The sequence below is a fragment of the Suncus etruscus genome, chromosome 3 (assembly GCF_024139225.1).
Source record: "Suncus etruscus isolate mSunEtr1 chromosome 3, mSunEtr1.pri.cur, whole genome shotgun sequence".
NCBI classification, from domain to species: Eukaryota; Metazoa; Chordata; class Mammalia; order Eulipotyphla; family Soricidae; genus Suncus; species Suncus etruscus.
Genome location: NC_064850.1, coordinates 57,739,868 through 57,765,190, shown reverse-complemented (window position 1 = coordinate 57,765,190; position 25,323 = coordinate 57,739,868). Strand labels below are relative to the sequence as shown.

Here is a 25,323-nt window from a genome sequence, read left to right as displayed (position 1 = left end):
ATAACCTGAAAATATTGCCCATTATTTGTGAGATATACATTTTGCATTTTAAAATATCAATAAAATACTAAGAAAATACTTAAAAATACCACTGAGGGGTAGGTGAATACATATCCATCCATGTAGTGATAAGAGAAAATATAGGCATGGTATTCCAAGTCTCAAATGCAATAACTCTGCTTATTTAAAGTAATTTAGGTTAAATGTACATGATTAGAATGTTAACGCTAGATATCAAAACAGTGAAAAACTGTTAAGTATTTTATAACTAATGTAATTAATATTTTAATTTTTTAAAAGTATATCTTTGTAATGCAATAAAATGCACATTTAGTCTTGAAGAATTCTAGAAATGAATCAGTTGAACAATTAAAACTCAATAATAGTTATATGGCAGAGTGGTACTTTTATTTCTGGTCACATCCTAACATCAGTATTTCTACCAACACCAATGAAATAAAATTGCTATATATTAAGAAATATGGCAACTTAATACCCCCCACATCCAAAGAAAGAACAATGTCATCACCTTAATTTTGTTAGGAGTCACAAAAATTTTTATTTAGGAAAAATATTTCCTTTAATGTTTATGAGATAATGAAATTTAAATAAAAATTTATTTTTCCTTTTCCATGTAGACCAATTGGAAAATTAAGCCTCCTCCTTTTATGAGCAAACTCCAATTGCCTAATTCTGCATGGCAGATAAGTCAATACTTTACATCCTGCTACTTTAAAAATCATGAAATGTTCATTTTTGTGAATTAGTTATTTCTGTATGATTATTGGTCATGCTGCTGTTAAAAAAGATTAGTTATGGATATGGACACAGGGAAACAAACCATAAACTACAATACTAGTTTATAATGAAATATATTAAACATTGTTTAAATATTAAACAGCAAAATACTCCTATATTATAATAAATAAAATTAATTTCTCCGGTGGAACTATAGACCAATCCCACTAATAATAGGGGTGGTCTAGTGCAAAGGGTGGCGCACATACAAATAAAAAAGGGGGATGTACATGATGGTAGGAACAATATTTTAATACTGGTATTGTTTTCAATAGCAAATTAAACCAGTGATTTTCAATCCTTACTAAACACAAAATTAACTGGAAAACTTTGGAAACAGAACTTACAACCAACTCTTGCTCAGAAAACTTAAAACAGAATCAAGGTTAAGACATTGATACTTCTAAACATTTCCAAATGATTCTCAGGGTTGAGAGCTACTCAACCTATAAACTTCTTATTATTCGTATTCGTATTATTACCTGACTCGGGATCTAACTGATGAATAAAGAAATTTGATTTTTCTTTTTCTGGTAAGGATAAATCAGTGTCTTTCATGTTAAAGGTAATTTAGGAGCAAGTCAAGTTAATGTATACTTCATATCCATTAAAAATACTTGCTTACATCACTTCATTCCCTTTTAATTCTATCTATATTTTCAAATTCCAATATCATGTATCACCAAAGAAAGAAGTCAGTTCCACTGAAAACACATTATTCATTCAAGTATTTCCTGAAAGCCTACTATGTGCAAGGCACTGTGAGCAGGCTGCTGTTTGACTGGAGTTGCCAAAGAACTAATAGTCAGCTGATGCATTTTTGGGTCTCATTTTAGTTTTCTTTTTTTTTTTTAAAAGAAGTTATTAAATCACTTAAGTGTACTTAATATAGGATTAAACTACCAAATTAAAAAAATTAAAAATACACCGAGCATATGATTTTAAAATATAAGACACAGCATATCTGTACTTTTCCACATGATTCCTAGTTACTTCCAGAAGCCTCTGAATATAGGTAAGGCGAATTCAAGATAGAAAAATAAACCCTGTTTAAAGTAGATGTTTCCAATTAGCCACACTCTGTAAGTTAATTTCATACATGACATAAGTATAAATACTAAAAATATTTATAGAAAGGTAGTTCATGTCCACTTGTAGTAGTCTTAGCAAATAATCTTACATTAAAATATTACAGATTCTAGTCCTTGACTATTTCATCATGGAGAATGTTTATACAATACATAATTTATTTGGAAAACATTTGTATGCAGAAAAATTCTAATGTGAACAGATTTGAGGTTTCTTTTAATTATAAGAAGGTAAACTTGCTTATAAATATCCTAAAATTTAGTCATTTAAGATGTCAACTGCTTTTCTTCTGAAAAACCTAGTCAATTTCATGAAAATGTTTTTACTTCAATACTGGTACAGACATTGTTGGTGACTTTAAAAATTAGCTATATCTTTAAAAAAATATATATTGTGTGTGTGTGCATGTGCATTCACATGTGTGTAAACCAAAGAAGTATCACTCTGGGCATAAAAAATACAGAAAAATTAATAATGAAATAAATGAACAGTATTAAGTCCAATGACAAAAAACTCTTTAAGGGAGAGTCAAAAAAGGGAAAGATTCCATGATTGTTTTAAGTAATTAAAAGTGAAATAGAAAAAAGAAAAATGCTTATTCATTGTACCTTGTGGATGCAACATTCTGTTTAAAGTAGAGACGTAGTAAAATATTTTACTAAGTTAAAATATAGGTTTTATATTTTAAACGACAGCAATATCGTATATGCACATAAAAATACCAGTGTTTTTTTTATCTTGTTTCTGTTCAGACACTTAATTATGCAAATGTTCTTTGGTGTCTCGGAGAATTTACCAATATTTAGGGATGGCAGAAGATAAGAACTCCAAGATCAACATGCCTGGAAACAGCAACTGAAAATCCTATACCACATAAAGAATCAAAGGCAAACTTCTGAGGAAAGGTATGGAAGTCAAGTTACACTGCATTCCCTTCTCCCAAGTCATACTCCAGCTCCCAAAAATAAAAATACTATAGCCTATTCTGTTTTTATCTGCATTTTGAAATTTTCAAGTGGAAAGGTATCACAGATAGAAATATATTATTCTAAGTTTTTAAAATCACCAAAGTCAGTGAAAAGAATGTACATTCATTAAATGTATTCATTATAAGAAATCTTGAAAGGGCTGAATACTTCAACCAAAAGTGAAGAATTGTCCTTGATTTTTCATTATTCCTTTTTAAATAAAGAGTATGTATAATATAGTATACATGAAGGTTGACATTTTGAATCACTCAAAATAGTCACATCCCTTAGCCTGGTTTTGGAAGTTCCAGAATTAAAATTTAATACCATTCATAATAATGTTTTCAATAAAAGAATTATAGAGCAATGAAAAATCAGAGAAAAATGGCTTAGAGAGCCTTATAACCTCTAAATATACACACATTTATAACCTGTATTTATTTTCGAAAGAACAAATTAATGCTAACTTAACCAATGGAGAAAAAACTTCTATCAAAATATACAATTTCCATTACAGACTAGAAGGCTAATATTAAAAAAATAATTGTAAGCCAAAAAGTATGCTTATAGGATGCAGGCATCATCCCTTTGAAGCATAAAGCATCAAATAATGTCCTATAAAAGATCGATCTGTGACCATCTTCATTTGTATGCTCTTGATAAATTCATAAAGCTTGAGTCTCAGTCTTTGTATCAAGGTATATCCATGCTTCTTAATCCATATTTCCAGAAAAAGGAAAACCAAGTAATTCAGAATCTCAAGTGGGATTTATGCTTTACCATGTACCTGAAAAATAATATAATAATAGGTTACACTTAAAGAAATTTTAGACTATTTAGAATATTACATGTATAAGTAAGTAATTTTACAGAAAATTTAAATCCACAGTGGATATGAATTTAAAAGAAAAAAAACTATAAACCTGTCACTTTAGGAATTTGTTAATTAAAGCTAAAGAACTAGCTGGGAAAAAATATTCCTCTATATATTGCCAATTAAAAAAAGATACTCGGGGCTGGCGAGATGGCGCTAGAGGTAAGGTGTCTGCCTTGCAAGCCCTAGCCAAGGAAAGGACCACGTTTGATCCCCTGGCATCCCATATGGTCCTCACAAGCCAGGGGCAATTTCTGTGCGCTTAGCCAGGAGTAATCCCTGAGCATCAAAAGGGTGTGGCCCGAAAAACCAAAACCAAAACAAACAAACAAACAAAAACCTCAATTACTCAAATCAAGTATGAAATCAGCTGCTGACAAAGACAATACAATGATCACTTAATTCAAACTCTTTGAAGAGAAAGAAAGGCCAAGCAGTTCCACGGAGTTAAGACCACAAAATGGAGATGGGTATATCCATCAAGGTCTCCTTAGGCAAAGTTCCTGCCCTTTCTCCAGGTTTCAAAAGTCAGTGTAAAAGATAACTCATTAAATATCTAGTGTAGATGAGCATCCAACTAATGTTCCAAAAAAAAAAAAAAAAAAGAAATTGAGAAATACGATTCCTATTGTTAAGATTTTAAAACCCAAACCTTTAACTGTAAAACTACAATGATGATGAAAATAATAATTTTAAAAGTACACGTTAGGATCAGAATTACCTATCCAATGTTTCCCAGAACCGCAGGAAAACTGGTCTATCCAAATGACGTTTGTGATAGCTGAGTTCTAATACTGTTACGTCCCATTTCTGAACATTTGGGTCTAGACGAACTTCATCATATTTGAGATGGAAGGCTTTAACTACATGGGGAGAAATAATTTTTATTTCTATGATAGAATTATTAAGTATTTTTATGTAATAATACTCAACAGACAATAAACAGAAAATAAGTCAAACACTATTTTCATCAACCAAAGAAACATAATCAGGGGCCGAAGCAATAGAGCAACGGTAGGGTGTTTGCCTTGCATGCAGGCAACCCAGGATGGACTCAGTTCAATCCCCAGTGTCCCATACGGTCCCACAAGCCAGGAGTGATTTCTGAGCTCATAGCCAGGAGTAACCTCTGAGCGTTACGTTACAGGGGGTAGCTCCACCCTTCAAAAAGAAACATTTTACCATAATTATCTTTAATAAAAAGATGCTAATCACTGAAACTGCCTCAAAAAAAATTCATTTCAGCATTTACTGAGCATTTTGACACACCAGTTGCTGGAGACTAGAATGTGAGTCAATACGTTGATACAGCACTATAATTACAAACTTAAATTCATCTTAATATTTTTTTTTTTTTTTGGTTTTTGGGCCACACCCGTTTGACGCTCAGGGGTTACTCCTGGCTATGTGCTCAGAAATCGCCCCTGGCTTGGGGGGACCATATGGGACACCGGGGGATCGAACCGCGGTCCGTTCCTTGGCTAGCGCTTGTAAGGCAGACACCTTACCTCTAGCGCCACCTTCCCGGCCCCCATCTTAATATTTTTTAAGAACAAGTACACTTATATAATTTGTTATTTTCACCAAAACTCATAAAAATGTCCTAAATTCCCTCCATTTTCAGGCTATGCTACACACGCAATACCTTTGTATGGTACTGGTACAAAGGAAAAGGGAGAGAAAGCTTGAAAAACAGTGTAGAAGCAAAGTGAATTCCTACAAGCTAAAAGATTTGACTGAGTTAAGCATTTCTAATTTTTGAACTTAAGCCAATTATTTCAAAGTTTAAGCAAACTAATTAAAAGTGAGAAAGAATGTAAAACCTTTTCATTTGCAACTTGTGGCATTTGATGCAGGAACAGAAGCTCAGAGAGGTTGGGTGAACATCAGTGACACTCATAGGTCAAGGTTATCAGGTTTCAAGTCTTGCAGAATAAGGCAATGTAGATGGCAATGAAAAAACTATGAGATCTCTTTGAGAGCATTTATAATTAAGAATAGAAATGGGAACACTGTAGGTGGAAACTAGGAAAATATAGCCAAAGATTTCAAGAACCCTTAGAAAAGGACCATTATGGGAGCCAGAGAGTTAGCACAGTGGTAGGTTGTTTGCCTTGCACGTGTCCAACCCAGGACAAACAGTGATTAGATTCCTGGCATTCCATGTGGTCCCAAGCCTGCCAGGATCGATTCCTGAGCACAGAGCCAGGACTAAACCCTGAGGCTCATCAGGTGTGATCCAAAAACCAGAAAAAAAGAAAAAAGAAAAAAAGAGGAGAGGGAGGGAGGGAGGGAGGGAGGGAGGGGAGGGAGGGAGGGAGGGAGGGAGGGAGGGAGGGAGGGAGGGAAGGAAGGACGGACGGAAGGAAGGAAGGAAGGAAGGAAGGAAGGAAGGAAGGAAGGAAGGAAGGAAGGAAGGAAGGAAGGAAGGAAGGAAGGAAGGAAAGAGAAACAAAGAACAGAAAGAAAGGAAAGAGAAAGAACAAACAAAAAGAAAGAGAAAGAAAGGAGAAAGAAAGAGAACGAACAAAAAGAAAGGAAAGAGAAAAAGAACTAATGAACAGAAAGAAAGGAGAGTGAACGAACAAAAAGAGAACGAATGAACAGGAAGGAAGGAAGGAAGGAAGGAAGGAAGGAAGGAAGGAAGGAAGGAAGGAAGGAAGGAAGGAAGGGAGGGAGGGAGGGAGGGAGGGAGGGAGGGAGGGAGGGAGGGAGGGAGGGAGGGAGGGAGGGAGGGAGGGAGGGACCATTATAAAAAGGATAGAAATGAGTCGCGTGAGTCAGATTCTAATCAGACATTCAATATTCAATGTTTGAATTAATGGCAGGTTTGGTGGAATAATATGGAGAGCAAGGAAAGTTGGTGGAGGGTAGATAATTAAACAGAGTGGTCTATAGAGAAATTCTGTTCAAAATCTCAGCTATAAACAAAGGAGCTAAAAGGTGATGTCGGGGAAAGTTCTAGTTTTTGTTCAAAGATGGAAGGATCAAGAGAGCTTTTATTTTAAATTCTGACAGAAAATAAGAAGTTAAAGAGAAAGAATAATTCATGAAAACCATTTGATAATGGCTATAGGTCTCAAGTTCTTATCGAAATTTCCTAAGCCCACAATCTGAATACCAATGAAAAGAATGCCATCTTCTTAATATTTAGAGTACTTACATTGAAGAAAATATAATCATACTTATATCACAATCTATTTAATAAGGCTAGAAAGTAGATAAAAGCATAACAATTCACCTTCAGTGACTTTTAAATTAAAATTCTCATTTTCTATACATGTGTGTTAACTCATAATTAAAGTAACATTAAAACCCATAATAAAAGTTGTACATGATAGCACAGCAGCAGGGCAGTTGCCTTGCAGATGGCAATGAACCCAGGTTCATTTCCCAGGATCCCAGGTCCCCAGAGCCTGACAGGAGTGATTTCTGAGTGCAGAGCCAAAAGTAACCCTTGAGCGCCAGCCAGGTATGGCCCCAAAAAATCCCAAATAAATATATAAACCAAAGTTGAACAAAAATTTACTAAAGGGGGAAAATGCAAACATTTAGGCTAAGTATGGCCAGAAATGGAGCAGAGTCCTCAACATGGCACAGCCCATGCACGAGGCGAGCTCAGGTCCTGGTCTTATCTCAGGCACAAAAATGTTCCTTTAGTCAGGGAAAGCAGGAAGGCAGAACAAATGATAGAAACTTTCAAATTAAGGCAGTTGTTAACCTGAAGAATGAGATATAACTGACACACACTAAGGCAGTTAAAAAAAAAAGCACTACAGTAGCAAGTTCATATTCATAGTTACAAAAAGTTATCATTTCTTTTTTGGGGGGAGTATTGGGTCACTCCCAGTGGCTCTCAGAGGTTACTCCTGGCTCTGTGCTTAGAAATCGGTCCTGGCAGGCACAGGGATCCTAAGAGATGCCAGGATTCAAACCACTGACAGTCCTGAATCATCTGTGTACGAGGTAAACACCCTACACTGTGCTATCTGTCTGGCACAAAAGTTATCATTTGGGCCCGGAGAGATAGCACAGCGGCGTTTGCCTTGCAAGCAGCAGATCCAGGACCAAAGGTGGTTGGTTCGAATCCCGGTGTCCCATATGTCCCCCGTGCCTGCCAGGAGCTATTTCTGAGCAGACAGACAGGAGTAGTAACCCCTGAGCACTGCCGGGTGTGCCCCCCCGCAAAAAAAAAAAAAATCAAACAAAAGTTATTTCTAATAAAAACCATTTGAGACAGCTTTTATTTGTTTTTTTACTATATTTTGTACTCAATAAATAGAAATTGAAATGTTACTAGCAAATAAACAATCTAATCAGAGTTCCCACACTATCAACCCATTTCAGAAGAAAAATAAAACAACTTTAACTCAGTACTCTTTAAAGTCTAAAGTTTGTGTAAAGTCTACCTTTACACAAATAGTAAAAATGTTCTCAGTTGCAAGAGGCTACCACTGGCCACAGTATTGTTCCAGTGGGCACCTCATAGTCACATACTCCTCCCACCTGGGAAACACTCACCTAACTCACCTATTTTGAGAACATGAATATATGGCAATAAAAGTCACGATAATGATAGTTTATTCATTTAACAAATTATCTACTGAACAGTTTTCCCTCCCTAGGTCAGGCTAATGATAGAGACAAATTAATAAGGCTATCCAATTACAGAACTTGAATCTAGAGAATGAAGACTAATGGCTAAGATTTAAAAACAAACAACGGGAGTTGGAGCAATAGTACAGTGGGTAAGGCACTTGCCCTACATGCAGGTGACCTTAGGTTCGATCCCTAGCATTCCACATAGTCCTCTGAGAATCACTAGGAGTGATTCCTAAGTGGAGAGCCAGGAGTAACCAGAGCACTGGGTATGACAAAAACAAACAAACAACAAGCTGGAAAGATGAAGACATTACAGCAGGAAGGGTGCTGGCCTTGCATGCAGCCACCCCAGATGGTTCCCTGAGTCTGCCAGGACTTATCCCTGAATGCAGAGCCAGAAGTAGACTCTGAATACTGCCAGGAGTGACACAAAATAAAAACAAATATAAATAAAATTAAAAGTGGAAACAAATAAAAATGCTCAAGCAACAGTCAGTGCTTTGGCAAAAATAAAACAGACTTAAAAAGTAATTGGAAGGAGCTGAGCGGTGGTGCTAGCAGTAAAGCATCTGCCTAGCAAGTGCTAACCTAGGATGGACTGTGGTTCCATCCCCCAGCATCCTATATAGTCCCCCAAGCCAGGAGTGGTTTCTGAGCACATAGCCAGGAGTAACCCCTGACCGTCACCGGGTCTGGCCCAAAAACCAAAAACAAACAAACAAAAAAGTAACAGGGAAAAGAAAACACTATTCTCAAAACTGAGAAACGTTCTCTGAGAGTGCTTAATAAAAAGAAAAGGCAGGCCGGAGAGAGAGCACAGAGGCAGGGAGTTTGCCTTGCATGTAGAAGGATGGTGGTTCGAATCCCAGCATCCCATATGGTCCCTGGAGACCGCCAGGGCAATTTCTGAGCATAGAGCGGTGCCAGGTTGACCCAAAAATCAAAAGGAAGGAAGGAAGGAAGGAAGGAGGGGGAGGGAGGGAGGGAGGGAGGGAGGGAGGGGAGGGAGGGAGGGAGGGAGGGAGGGAGGGAGGAAGGAAGGAAGGAAGGAAGGAAGGAAGGAAGGAAGGAAGGAAGGAAGGAAGGAAGGAAGGAAGGAAGGAAGGAAGGAAGGAAGGAAGGAAGGAAGGAAGGAAAGGCCATTCATGCTTCATCCATTCCAGACAAGTCACACTGCATGTAAAGTTCAATATATATAATGTACAATATAAATATACATTTATTAAAAATGTCTAACCAGTTAAAAACTGACAATCAATTTTAATAAAAATACATGGATAGGCAACATTATTGATCTTCGGCAATCCAAGAAAGAGGTGGAAAGAGGATATTCAGTTTTAGATCTGAGTACAAAGAAACATTAACGTTCTTCAAAAAAGCCTCTAATTTTAAGGATATCTAAAAATTTAAATAGTTATTTAACAGAAATTCTTAACTTGACATACACATCATTTAAGCAATCATAAGTAACTTTATATAACAACAATATTTCTATATTAAATACAGAGAGGACAAAGGGGACGGACAACCAAAAGGGCTGAGCACAGGCCTTTTACTCAGGGGCTTACTTGTAGTTTTCCACACTCTTTATTGTGACACTGCCCTACCCTAACCTGGGCCCCGAGCTTCCCTCCCTCCGTGACAGTCCCTAGTACCACTAAGCAAAAGCAATGCTGGGAGCAGGAGCAGTCCCTGTCTCCAAACCCCATCCCAGCACCAACTCCAAATTAAATAAAAAATCTTACTTTTAGCAAAAATGTCTACTGGTGATCCATCAGGCAAAAGCCATGGCCAACCTTTGAACTGCCATGCCGGACCTTGCACAAAAACTGCTACAACCCGATCCCTGTAGGAAAGAGGAAAAAGCAGAGAGAGAATAACTCAAGTTAGCGACAGTAATCCTTAAAGTTCATATGATCCTCACTGCTATGAGATCACATTTACACAAGCACAACCTTAGAGCATCACTCTCAGAGACCAGGAAAGCTTTGATGCTCCCTAACAGCCTAGTTTGTGCACCTCATTTTTTTCTTCTTATGTGAACCTTAATTTTTAAGCATAATTATATATACAACATATATAGGCAATCTTTTCTCTGACCTTTAATTTTGAGAGCGAAGGCCTACTTTTCCAATGCAATAATAGTAGTTGATCTAATAAAAGGCACATTTTAAAAGGAAATAACTTATTTTAATGAAATATTAGTTAATGAATAGATACTTATACTTATTATGAGCCTTAGATCTTATTTTTAAGTTATTCTAACATATGGAAAGTAATCTGAGTACAAAACAAATTTTTTTGATTTCCTATTGTTTGGTGTGATTCTAGTCAATCTAAAAACATTGTTTTAAAGCAACATGTTTTTCCAACCTTCCAGCTACATTCTCCTAAAATCTCCTAGATTCGGGGCTGGAGAGGTGGCGCTAGAGGTAAGGTGTCTGCCGGCCCTGTATCTAGGAGATTTTAGGAGAATGTAGCTGAAAGGTTGGAAAACCATGTTGCTTTAAAACAATGTTTTTGCTAGTCAAAGAAGGACCGCGGTTCGATCCCCCGGCGTCCCATATGGTCCCCCCAAGCCAGGGGCGATTTCTGAGCACTTAGCCAGGAGTAACCCCTGAGCATCAAATGGGTGTGACCCAAAAAACAACAACAAAAATCTCCTAGATTCTTTATATTTCCTTGTTTATAAAAATTTTCAAGTTACAACTGCCATAAACTAAAGACAGGGAACAAATTCTAGTAAGTATTATGAATAAGATTTACTACAAGCAGTAAACTGCATGTCAATATTGTTCATTTTATACCTTACTTATACCGTTAATCCTCAAAGCAATCCAATTTGATAAGTATGATTATAATCCCGATTTTATTGATGAGTAAAGTTCAAACTAATACTGAAAGAGAGGGAGGAAGAGGCTATGAAGTAGGCCAAAGAAAAAGGGTTATGGGGAGAAAAATAAATTATTATTTATTTTATTTGTATCATAAACCTTTTTCCTATGTATGTACTATTAAAGAATATGAAGTTTTCTCAGTGCTATAAATTCTATTGACCTTTACAATTGACAATTCATTCTCACTGAAGATATCCAGAAGTTCACGGAAGGACCATACTTTGAAAATCATTGCTTTAGATGCAAGACCATCAAAACATAAAACCAGAGCTACTTCCAAATAAAAGCAAACAGCTTAATAATGAAAAACACAAACTTAACATTTACCACACTGAAAACTCTTAAATGCTAAAATAAACACTTAAAAACCATTTCCCCCTTTATGGGATACAGGCATTAAGAAAAAAACATTGAGGTGTGTGAGACCCTTGCACTGTACTTTGGGTATAAAATAATTATGCCTGGACTAATTAAAAGACAGAAATGGCTGGAAGGCTGTGGTCTGAAGCCATTTTTGCTGGCTATAAACGGGGTCTCCGAAACCAGGAGCACATAGCTCTTCTTAAAATTGAAGATGTTTATACATTAAAGTTTTACTCTATAAATTGTACTCCTTTATATTCCCCAAATTAAAGTATTTCTTATAAATAAAATCATTAAAATATCCAAAATTTAAAATCATTCAGGTTAAAATTAGTTTCATGGATGACCAACTTAGATATCAATTCAGGCTTCCAGCAAATACTCTACTTAGAAAGCAAGATAAAATTTTTTTTCTTTCCTTTCAATGAAGCAAGGTTGTTTTTATTGACAGAAACGTATTTAGAAAGATGTGAGTAGAAACAGGGGAAATGTGATCGAGAGAGAACAGGCTTCTATAGAGGAAAAAGCAGCAAAGAAAGATGGAGACAAGACTGAAGCAAAGGCAGAAGCCAGTGGCACCATGGGGCATCCGCTGAGCCCACAGGCACTTACCAGTCCTGGGGCATGAGCTTGAGCGGCTGGTCCACCACTCGGTAGGGTACCGTGACGCTCAGAGCAGTGCCCCCAGGCTGCATCTGGTCTTTCCTTCTTTGGATCAGAGTCTCATTCTCACGCTGGCAGCCTTGTTTCTTCTTCTCATCCGACGGGACAAACCTTTGAATAAGGTAAGAGTAAAGGTATTCAAGGTGATGCATGTGGAAAATCTACTTTGACATGATTTTAAAATATTGATAGTTCCAAATCAAAGCCTACTTGTGGGTGTGGGATGGCAGATTTCCGAAGTGATGCTCAGGGGCCCAGGGCCATTCTTAGAGACACTCGGGCAGTAGGCCAGCAGCTCATGCCCAAGGGTGCAGGGTTGCTCTAAGGCCTGTACTGCAGGGGACCACCAGGACTCTGCCCAGTGGTGCTGAGAACTGATCTAGGGGCAGTGTAGGCAAGAAACACAGCATAACACCTCTACTTGCAATCTCTGGGCCTAAAGCCAACATCAAAAAGGAAAAATATAAACCAGTTCTATATACAGATCAGAGAAAGAATATAGGGGCCTTTCTTTATAGGTACAACTTTCATTCATTCCAGTACTTAGTAGTCTCTAAAGTTACATTAAAGATGGCACTAGTCCTTCATTTCTCATATGCTACAAGAGGAAACTTTATGAGCCAAAAGGTCCCTCATTTGAAATGAAAATGATGTGGTTTCTGAAACCACATAACTAGGCAGAAGATAAGGGGCTTTTCCAGAACAGACAGCTTAGCAGTCCAGGAGCAGCCAAAAATTCATGCCTGCTCTCATGTATCAACAGTAGAAAAACACATTATATCAACATTACTCCACAAATTTTGATGTAAATTCTATTAGCACAGGTAAATACTATTTGTAATTTAGTAACTTACCAACCCAATGCTACTCCATCTTCTAGTGTACCATAAACAGATACACTCAAAAATAACTTAGCTGGGGGCCGGAGCGGTGGTGCAAATGGTAGGGTATCTGCCTTGCATGTGCTAACCTAGTACTAACCGCAGTTCCATCCCTCAGCATCCCTTAAGGTCCCCCAAGTCAAGAGCAAACCCTGAGTGTCACTGGGTGTGGCCCAAAAACAAAACAAAACAAAAGCTTGGCTGGAGCTGGAGTGTAGTGCAGCAGGTACAGATTTGACTTGCATGCAAAAGACCTAGATTTAATCCCTAGCATCCCATATGATCCCTATACCCTCCTCCAGGCGTGATTCCTGAGTGCAGAACACTGGTATGTTTGGGGCTGGTGTGGGCCCCAAACAAACAAACAGACAAAACATAGCTATCTTGCAGAACAGTTGCCAACTATAGATATGTTAGTTTTCACGAAGTATTTTAAGACACATTTTCATTTCTGAACTAAATATACATCTAATATATAGTTTATTTATATATTTTTATATTTTTATTTGGGGTAGGTTGGGCCACCCCCTTTGATGCTCAGGGGTTACTCCTGGCTATGTGCTCATAAAATGTTTCTGGCTTGGGGGACCATATGGGACACTGAGGATCAAACCCAGGTCCATCCTGGGCAGCTGTGTGCAAGGCAAACGCCCTACTGCTGTGCTATCGCTCAGGCCCCTGTTCATATATTTTATGAGCTATGGTTTGGTCCCTCAAACTAACTTGAAGCAGAACTGAGTTTCACTTTGGTTCTGAGATTTAGAAGAAAAAAAATATAAGCTGTGCTTGGTTGGTTATACATTTTTAAAATGATAAATATGGGGCTGGGGAGATGGCATGGAGGTGGAACATTTGCCTTGCATGCAGAAGGTCAGTGGTTCGAATCCTGGCATCCCATATGGTCCCGAGTCTGCCAGGGGCAATTTCTGAGCGTAGAGCCAGGAGTAACCCCTGAGCGCTGGCGGGTGTGAACATAACATAACATAACATAACATAACATAACATAACATAACATAACATAACATAACATAACATAGCATAGCATAGCATAGCATAGCATAGCATAGCATCGCATCGCATCGCATCGCATCGCATCACATCACAACACAACACAACATAACAAACATAACATAACTTAAAATAAAATAAATAAAATAAAATAAAAATGACAAATATCATTTACTGTATATTTATCACAAAGATTCTGATTTTGTAGTCATTTAAGTTTCTAGTGCATGGTGATTGTGGTAATTCAGAACTCCACTTTTGAGATAATTATTCTCAAATTTATTTCACATGATACTGAAGTTAAGTTTTTCCATGCTAACTTAAAAAAATCTCGGATAATCACTTTCTTATGAATTTATTTTATTAATCAAGATCATTTAAATAAGGGGTCTCAAATTCGCAGCCCGTGGGCCGTTTGCAGCCCTCCATACAACATTTTGTGGCCCTGCCCTAGAGGAATCTTTTTTTGTTTTGTTTTGTTTTAGTTGTTTGGATCACCGCCCCCCCCAATGTTCAAGGCTTACTACTGACTTTGCACTCAAGGATCACCCCGACTTTGCCTCCTGCGGTCCCCAGGTAAATTGAGTTTGAGACCTCTGATTTAAATATATCAAATACTAACACCAAATATATTTTAAATATACATGCACTGTTGGTAATTGTTCTATAAAAACCCACAAATCTTCTCAAATTTATTAACTTGCACAATACGCATGTAAGGCATAATCTGTCTTCTCAAAATATATGTGATGGGGGAGGTAAAGACTGAAAGAAAACTCCTGTAGTGGTCAAAAAAGGCTGAATAACTGTATTGCCTGTGGCTCTTAGAAACATAAACTCAAGTCCTTTCTTCCTATTCATGTGCTACAGAACACCCTCTGCTAAATCAGTGCACTCAGAGTAATCTCCCTCTTTAAAACTCTAACCTAGGATGATACAGTCATGATGGCCAGGAACTGAAGAATTGCTCGTTTTATTTTACAGATAAAGACCTACTAAAAGTTCTCCCCAGATCATGCTTAATTTTGTTATTTAGGCATTAAAAGTTAACGTGGGTCCTATTTTATTTTTACAAATTAGAGACTGAAAATGAAAGAATACTCAATTTTACATGAAACTGAATAGAATCTATGCCAACATGAGCTATGGGTTACAGCCAATACTATAATTGTGTGGAGGAGGTTTCAATTATGCATTAATTACAAAGCCAAGTCTCCAGCTGACTCCAACTGTAGGGGAGATGTCAGCTACAATGAGGTGTTAACAGTGGAGAGAGTAGGCTTAAAGGAAAACATAGCTGATCTCTCCGAAGAATGTATTTGACTGGGTTCTCTGTAGTAATACTATAAAGAAAGATAAGAAAACTAACTGTATCATTTCCAGATACTGAATTACCCTCCATTCTAAAATAATGCTTATGTATTATCTTAGATCGGAATTATAATCAGGTAAGTACTACAAAGACTGAGAACAAAATATACAGAAATTAATATTTCAAAACCTATGGATTTTTTAATAACCATTTAGAGGTATATTTAAAAGGTGTAAATGGTTGTCATTTACCAACTTTGAATATCAAATTCACAAATCACAAAAAGTACCAAATTAGAAGGGACCTTAAATATCATTCCATCTGGGGTAAGAAAAAACAGTGGGCATGGTGCTTATCTTGCACATGGCTAACCAGGGCTTATTTACTGGCAGCTCCATATGGTCCCCAGAGTCCCTCTAGGAGTGCTCTTAGCACAGTAAGGAGTAAATCCTGAGGTACAGACAGGTCCGGCCCAAAACCTGAAGGGAAGAAATAAAATAGCCCAATGTGACACAGGAGCTCAAGGCCATGCTCTCTGTGCATCCCTCTCTCACTGCCCTTGTGGGTCCTGAGCACCACTAGGGTAGCCCAAGCAGAACTGCATCCTGGGCCTTAAGCTAAGTCACTCTTTCAGTTCCCCCTGGATATTGAGAGAAGCCTCCTCTAACCCCCCCCCCCCCAATGATCTGACCCAAATATGGCAAATACCTTAAACTCAATAGCAAGTACAATTCACCTTCATGGGAAATAATGCTAGGCCCCAAGTTCACCTATGACCACTATACATCCCTACCCACACCCTAGCAATAATAGAAAAACTAAATTTAAAATTAGAGGTAAAAGCACTAAGATAATTCACACAAACAAAATCTGAATTTCAGCTATACAGCTAATCTTTTCAGTTTTCTCAATGCCTCTTCCTACTATCTTTTCTTTTACCTTTGCAAACACCTAATACCCATTACTATCCAGCTGTAAACCTTGTAGATTAAAATATATATATATATATATATATATATCTTTTTCTTACAATGAGACAATAAAAAATGGATGCCAGAATGCAAGACCCAAAACTACCACAAAAGAAAAATAAAATATAAATGTTTATCTGTATTTAACAGAGCAATAGTGAGTACTAAAAGAAGTTAAATGTACCTTATAAAATGATAACCCTAAGTTCAAAGTGATGGTACAGTGTGGGCAGGGCATTTTCCTTGCACACACCTGAGTTGGGTTCCCATACGGTCCCCCAGGCACCAGCATGAGTGATTCCTGAATGCAGAGCCAGAAGTAACCTGAGTGTCACTGGATATGGCCACCCAAAAAATCCAAACAAAATCAAAGTGCCTGAGAGGCTGAGCATCAGTGCAGCAAGCAGGGAGTTTACCCTGTTCACAGGCTAATCAGGTTCAAACCCCAATAGCCACATATAGCCCCCTGAGCCTGCCAAAAGTGATCTCTGAGCACTGTAAGGTATAAACAAAAACAAAATAAAAATACAAACCCTTGAAATGCATGCTCACTATAAGGAAGACACCCATGTCTTCTTTAGAGTTGCTTTTTACCTCCCATACAGGGAAATGACACAAAAGAAGCTGAACTAACCTTTTGAAGAGAAGCAATTGCAACAGGTATTATTTGGGAAAATGGTATAATGAAGTGCCTAAACTCTAGATATCTTAATCTGGTGCTAATCTAAAGGAAGGAAACAAGGTATCTGGTCACCTGATGGCAATTGCAATGCCATTCAAATCTAATCTGATTTTAATTTATACTCAGATAAATTAGAAAGAAAAAGGAAAATCGAAACAATTCATACTAATATGTAACACATGGGACTAAAACAGTACAAGTTAAGGTTCTTGGAAAAGTCAACCCAGTTGGAACCCAGGACCTTCTAAGGCTCCCCCAGAAGTCACCTCCAAACAACCAAGTTGGAACCCAAGACTTCCTAAGGCCCCACAGTCCACCAGCAGTCAGCCCCAAATGCCGAACCAACAGTAAGCCTTGAGCACAGTCAGGTGTTTTCAAAAGAAAACAAGTAACACAATAAAATTTCTTTCTTCAAGAAACCAAAATTTCTCTATCACTAGAGGATCGACATATATAAAAATATATTCTTTTATAGACATTTACTTCAAATATCTATAGTCTAGAGCACAGAAATGGTAAACTTGTTTTCTCTAAAGAATATGAATAAGTCAGTCTAGTTCTTAAAGCTACCACATGCTCTATATGAAAGGAATCATCTAAAAACTTACTTAAGGTCTTGTAGCAGATCCTTTGCATTGAGCATGGTTATTAAAGAGGTGGTAGCTGCAGGAATTATGATAATAGGTGTTCGAGAGCCTATAAAACAAAAATTTCAAGGCATCAAGATACTTTACTATTTAAAGGAATTATACCTTATTTCCCATATAAAAGATTAAAAGAAATTAATTTTAACTCACTTAAGCCAAGAAATAGTCAAAATATTTATAATCAGCATGACTCAGTACTGACTCATAAGAATGGACACTAAGCAAATATATTAAGCAGAAGTGTGTGTGTGTGTATATATATAAATAAGTGTGTATATGTATACATATCAACCTCTTTTTAAAAAATATCTCACTTATTCATTTTCCCTTTATAAAATGAGTTCACAGCCATGTATAATCTCACCTTTCTTCTGATTTGGAGGAGGTCTTGCTTGAGAAACTATAAGAGAAAAGAAAATTTTCAGAGTCATAAAAATCATCATATGCTCAGGTGATTTAAGGCCTAAAAGTTATATTCACATACTTCTAGTTATTAAAGAAATATTATAGTTCTCCCAAAGAATGTTAGTTCTCTGCTCCACAAAAATACTGAAATACTTATTCAACTACACACTTGTAGGAAACGTGATGAGCCCAGAGAAAGGCGGTCATGGCTGTGTTGCAGGCTGCTATGCTGGTGCACATATATGGACATGTAGCTGCACCCTGAGCAGCTGATGGCCTACAAGCCACTGAGCACAACTAGGTTTGACCCCTAGACTCCCAGCATCTCACATAGCTCAAATAGTCTGAATCAGGCCCTAAAAAAGGACCACAAATCTAGATGCCTAGGACCCAGAGCTTACCTGGGAGCCCCCAAAAAGCAGAAGGGAGAGCACAAATTGCTCTGACTGAGCACTGTCTACACTCATAAACCCAGATTCCAGCAAAAGAGAACAACTTTAACCATTCAGTTAACTACTCACAATAGTAATACATGCAAAAATTAAATAAAAATTAAAAAAAAGAGTATTTAACAATGGGAGAATAGAATTATTTGGAAAGAATAAAGGCTTTTTCCCCCCTCACTTTTTCCCCCCTCTATGTAAAAACAAAACAAAACAAAACATTTTTTACTGGGGCCGGAGAGATAGCATGGAGGTGAGGTGTTTGCCTTTCATGAAGAAGGCCATTGGTTCGAATCCCGGCATCCCATATGGTCCCCCTTGCCTGCCAGGAGCGATTTCTGAGTGTGGAGCCAGGAGTAACCCCTGAGCACTGCCGGGTGTGACCCCCCCCCCAATTTTTTTTACTGCTGATAGAACATTATGGGGCATGAGTCATACAAAATCTGTGACTTGAAAATTGCCCACCTAATTATGAATGTAATAGGTACTATAAATACCTGTAACTTTTCATTATTTGTATGCATAACAGGCTATGCTACATAGAAGAATCTGTAGAGAGATCAAATTCAATAATTTTAAGTCTCTTCAGTATTTATCTATACCAGGGGTCCTCAAACTTTTTAAAAAGGGGGCCAGTTCACTGTCCCTCAGACCATTGGAGGATCTGACTATAGTAAAAACCAAAACTTATGAACGAATTCTTATGCACACTGCATATATCTTATTTTGCAATGAAGAAACAAAACAGATACAAATACAATATGTGGCCCGCGGGCCATAGTTTGAGGACCACTGATCTATATGATGAAATTGGACTGCCTTCTGTGTACCCTGCTTGAATATACTTATTTCCTTCAAAGCCTCAGTGCTGGGGCTAGATACAGCTCAGTAGCAAAGAATAAGGTTCACTAAAAGAAACCTGAAGTTCAATGCCAGGCACCAAAGTTTGTATGCAAAATAAGTGCAGAAATAATATAAAGGTAAGACTAAGTTCAAATTTATGAAACTTAAAATTTGAGTTTAGTGTCAGTTTACAGAAAAAGAAATGCAGCAAACACAACATTTGACTAATACTATGTACTTTGTTGTATAGCTATTTAGAATTTAGTTCAGTTCCACTGTTTGTTTTCCCAGCTACATATAATAAAGACATAAGCTGGCACACATACATATTTATTAGTTGTTTTCATCTTTATATGGAGAAAAAATAATATGGAGGGAAGTTGAAGTCACTTTTAGAAATAGGACTCAAGGGGAGGGGAGGGAGGAAAGGAGAGGGAAGGAGAGGAGAAAAGGGGAGAGGGAAGAAGAGGGGAGGAGATAAGGGGAAGGGAAGAGAGGGGAGGGGAAGAGAGGGAAGGAGAGGGGAGGAAAGAAAAGAAAAAGAGAAAAGAAAAGAAAAGAAAAGAAAAAAAGAAAAGAGAAAAGAAAAGAAAAGAAAAGAAAAGAAAAGAAAAGAAAAGAAAAAAGAAAAGAAAAGAAAAGAAAAGAAAAGAAAAGAAAAGAAAAAAGAAAAAGACGCATGGGGCTGGAGCAATAGCATAGCCCGTAGGGCATTTGCTTTGCAGGAGGCCGACCCAGATTCAATCACTGGCATTCTATATGGGTCCCTGAGCCTGCCAGGAGTGATTTCTGAGCAGAGTCAAGAGTAATCCCTGAATGCTTTTGAGTGTGGCTCAACCCCCTCCCGAAATAGGACTCATCATTAACTGATTGTCTAGAATCTAATGACTTAAACCATGGATTGCAACCCAATATGGCATCTTAAAAAATTGGAAACAGTAAAAAGTTTCTTAATATGTAAGACAAATATTAATTTTTAAACAACTAATAAACCTGAGAATGTTTCTGGCAGCACTCACCAGCACATGTTGCATTTCTCAAGTAAAAAGGAGTGACAAGTGGAAAAAGGTAAATTCTATTCTACACTATGACAAACTGCAATAAGTATCTACTTATTTGCTGGAAGAATAAAGAAATGATGAAATAGGAAACAGAAGTTACTATGAAAATGATAAAGGAAACAATATAAAAAGACATCTTTGAAATGCTGGTAAGAACTCACAACTGATTCCAGAAATTTAAACAAGGTTCACGAGCAGACCCAATATAAAACAAAATTTTAAATATAGGCCAACATGTAGTTTCTCAGTAGCATACATGCTTTTGCATGTGTGAGAGACTTGGTCATAACTAAGTTTAGAGGTTTAGTAAACAAGAACTACAAAATAAACAAGTTAAGGCCAAACAATGGGGGCGGCCAATACAAGGAGGCCATAGGTAGGAAGTAGTCCTTGGGGAGACCTGCAGCTCTCTCCATTTCCTAGGCTACTCAGGACAGTGGGGAAGAGAGGTGCATGTCCTCCTGAAAAAGGCCACAGGCTCTGGGCAGAAACAGCACCCACAGAGCTGCTGTCAGGAGATCCCCATCTCCTGTCTCCTATCTCAAAGCAGGCAAAGAACTGTACTACCCAGAGCATCCTTCGAGATTCTCCCCTAACCACACCACGAATCCAGAGCACTACAAGGAGGAATCCCTGAGAGAGACCCAAGAGTTACCCTTGAGAACTGACAGGTGTGCCCCCAAAAACAAAACAAGAAAATCTTAAATATTTATTCAGAGATTATGTACAAGGCACACTGTGAGGTTATTATAATGATCTATAAAACAAGTCATCCCAGCCTTCAGAATGAAAGGCTTTCAGTAAAATAAGAGCCAACTCATAAACAAAGAAGCACAGGGGCCAGACATTTGCCTTGCATGCAGCAGATCCAAGAAAGACCCGAGTTCGATTCCCGGCATCACATATAATCCCGCAAACCTTCCAGGAGCGGATTTCTAAGTGCAGAGCCAGGAGTAATTCCAGAGTGCCGCCAGTTGTGGCAAAACAAACAAATTAAAGAAGAAGCGCGAGTAAATCTGCTATACACACAAGTTCAAAGAACAAAAGGAATGTACAATGACAGAAAACTGCCCTTTGGACATAACAGTCTCTCTAAGTAAGTGGCACAGTTACCGAGGTGGGGGACTGCAAGGAGTCAATTTGCATTGCACAAGTGCACAAACTGCTTGTTAAGAGATGGAACATGGGCAAACAGATATCAACAGCAAAAGACTACTGTAGTTATGGAACTGAATGTAAAATGCATAGGCCTTTAAGTTAAAGACAAAGGGAAGTGTAACAGGAGAGATCAGAGATTTGAGAGCGTGGGGGAGATGCCTTGGGACAAGCATGCTTGTCTTATGTCAGAGAGTTTAGAGTTCCAAATCCAGCACCATTTGTCTGAAGCCCAGCACCATGGCAGAACCAACTGTGCAAACTCCAGGAAACAAACAATGAAGCATGGCAGTAAGTGAACCAGAAACCACAACTAGGGGAAACCAATATATGTTGGGCTTTCTAGAAATAGTCATGACTGTGTTTAAGTCCCATGAAAAAACTTGAACTTTTAAGACAGACAAAGAGACAAGATTATGGCACATCTTCTATAAAGGAAATACAATGAAGTTAGATCGGGAACTCAAAGGAGATTGAGCCTAATAGTTAAAAGTGCTGTCTGGCCCCTTAATTCTGCCTCAGTAATAGCCAACAAAGGGAACTACTAAAAAATGTGTAGGCAAAGATGAGGCAACAATAAACTGCTAGAAAAACATCATTCGGGGCCAGAGAGACAGCACAGCACTGTTTGCCTTGCAAGCAGCCGATCAGGACCTAATTTAGGGTGGTTGGTTCGAATTCCAGTGTCCCCCGTGCCTGCCAGGAGCTATTTCTGAGCAGACAGAAAGGAGTAACCCCTGAGCACCGCTGGGTGTGGCCCAAAAACCAAAAAACAACAACAACAAACAAACAATGTAAGATATGTAAGATATGCAGATTCCAGGATCTTTAATACAGAAACATGATACCAACAACAGAGACTGTTTGAAAAATAAAAGTGTGTTGGCACTACAGACAATGTATTGGATTGGACGATCTAGCTTGCCTGGAGCCTAGAGTTGGTCTTGTGCCAGGAAACTTCAGGGGTCTGGTCTCTTTGTACTTAGGCCAAGGTTATTTCTTTCCATGTCCCTCATATTTTGGTGGGCCTATGCAAACAACAATTGCCACTCTAACACCATTTTTACTGTGCTCCTTTGACTCTAATCCTTAAAAAGAACTCACTTAAAATTTGAGGTTAACTTAAGCTAATATGCATGTATATGGAAATGTAAGAAAATACTATGCCTGTAATGTTTAAGGAGTTACGTAAGTTTTATGGCTTTAGATTGCCTTGTGTACTGTTAAGAAATATAATGTGTTACAATCTGGGGACTTGAGGGACAAAGTAATTGTACATGGATTCTGTCTTATTTATCTTAATGTTCTTTGGCTGAAATTTCAAAGTTAAGATATCAGCAAGGGGACTTCTGAGAATTATGTTATGGGTGATTGTCCTTCCACTATAACTTTACCTTGTCCTCTTTCTTTGCATCCTTGTTCTCATAATTAAAAAAAAAAAAGAAAAAAAAACAAACCAAAAAACAACAACAACAAACAAACAAAAACATCAGTCACCAAGTGACAATATTCTACTCTCAACTTGTGTTATCTTGTATTGTCTATTTGTTGGGGATCCAAAACAAACTCAGTGATATAATAAATCAGAGAAATAAGCAAGTGTGAAAAACTTTTTGGGGAGCCTCTATGCTCTAGTCTTTGGCTTCGAAGAATAAAGTTGATGGTGACAGCACTTACTTGCAATAAAGCAGTAGTGTAGGAAGACATGTTGCAAAAAAATACTAGGAAGCAAAAATTTAAATCAGTTTCAAGAGAGATACAGATTCAAATTCTAAACAGAAAGCTAATGTATCGTAATTGAAGATGTTTAACTGGACATGAATTTGAAAGCCATTATCACAGACTTAAGCCAAAGGGACAAGAGGTCCACCCAGTAGTTGTTATAAACTGGATGATTTTTTTTTAATTAAAAAAAAAAAAAAGAAAAAGAAAAAGAAGGGGCTGAAGAGAGCACAGCAGTAGGATGTTTAGCTTGCAAACGGCAGACCCAGGATGGACAGTGGTTGGAATCCCGGCATCCCATACGATCCCCCCCCACCCCCACCCCCTTGCCTGCCAGGAGCAAAATCTGAGCACAGAGCCAAGAGTAACCCCTGAGCACTGCCAGGTGTGACCCAAAAACTAGATAAGAAAAAGAAAAGAGAGGAGGGGAGGGGAGGGGACCCAAAAACCAGATAAGAAAAAGAAAAGATGGGAGGGCAGGGGAGCGGAGTCCAGTTAAAAACCCTGAGGGTTAATTCTCCAACAGAAACATATGAGTCCTACGCAAATAAGCAAGACCACCAACCCATTTCAAAAGTCCTATGAAAGAGACATTAATAATTAATGCAGGAGTAGTACAGTATGCAGTTGTATGCCTTAAAGGGGTGGGCATGTACAAGAGATTTAATCCAGTTATAAAAAGGAAATGATAGCTATGATCCAAGTCTTGACTTACTAAAGATTTGTACTTCTTAAAAAAATAGAATCACCAATTAGTGCTTCTTACATATAATCACCTAAAGAAATGCTTAGAAACCAGGAATAACTGTAAAGACTATCAGGCATTAAATTTACCAGAAACTTAATTGGCACAATTAATATACAATCTCATTTTTTAAAAATTCCATCCTTGGATTCCCTGACTAAAGTGGGGAAAGATGGTTTGGCTCTCTATTTTCTAAAACTTCAAGCTCCTTAATAAACAATAAGCTAATGAACTATTTTATGTAAGGTAAGATGCTTGCCTTGCACAGTTGAGTGGGACTCTCTTCCTATTAACACATGTGAATCCTTGCGCATTACCGAGCGATCCTCTGAGCATAAGATTAGGAGTAAGCCCTGTGCACTGACAGGTGGGCCCCACAACCCAAAATATCAGTATAAATCTATAGTCTCATCTATAACATCCACTACAACATAGGTTCTGAGTACTTACATGCCTCTAATTTTAAATAAAATGGGTGAACATGCCAAATATTAACATAATATCCTTTCAATACAGGACAGTACCTGACAAATAAACATGTTTCATACTTCTACAGCAAAATAAAATTGTGCTATAATCAAGACAATTGTGTTATAATCAAGACAAAGATAACAAACAAATATGGTCTTATTGCAAATGGGTACTAAATGCATCAAAATAATTGTCATTTTAAATTAACTTTGATTCGTCCCCTTAGGAGGTCTCTACCTTGTTAGAACCATTTTAAAATCTAAAAAATTGGTAACTGAAAAATTAAAAAAATTAAGAGACCTACATCATGTCTTCTCTTTTTTTTGGGGGGAGGACGGTGGTTTGGGACACACCCAGCAGTGTTCAGGGGACCATAAGGGATGCCGGGATTTAAATCACCGTCCTTCTGAATGGAAGGCAAACGCCTTACCTCCATGCTATCTCTCCGGCCCCTTCATGTCTTCTCTTAAGATAATTTAGTAACAGGCATTAAGATCAAGTTTCCTTAACTACATTTTCTCAGTAGTGACCTGGCTTGTGTGTTTTTCAACATTTCTTCCTATCCTTTACCAATGATTTTGAAAAATCATGTGGAATGGTGATGTTAAATCATTTATCAGAAAACCAAATTAGAATTCTCAGGTGCTGATTCTTCTTAACTTTCACACATGACTTTTGTTTTATTTTGGGACCATGTTGAACTATATGCTAGGGCTTCCTCTT

At 37.7% G+C, this 25,323-nt stretch overlaps 1 protein-coding gene across 1 annotated transcript in view; it reads right to left on the bottom strand.

Moving 5' to 3' along the window:
* Positions 1-386: 386 nt before the first annotated feature.
* The window catches only part of CDC73 (cell division cycle 73), a 110,792-nt gene continuing 85,855 nt past the window's right edge, over positions 387-25,323 (bottom strand). Inside the window, exons 12-17 of the mRNA XM_049769728.1 lie at positions 18,120-18,155; positions 17,717-17,804; positions 12,204-12,365; positions 10,077-10,177; positions 4,451-4,592; positions 387-3,642 (exon numbers count right to left, since the gene is read on the bottom strand). Of these exons, the coding sequence (XP_049625685.1) occupies positions 3,606-3,642; positions 4,451-4,592; positions 10,077-10,177; positions 12,204-12,365; positions 17,717-17,804; positions 18,120-18,155 (566 nt within the window). The 3' untranslated portion in view covers positions 387-3,605. The remainder of the gene's footprint in view (positions 3,643-4,450; positions 4,593-10,076; positions 10,178-12,203; positions 12,366-17,716; positions 17,805-18,119; positions 18,156-25,323) is intronic.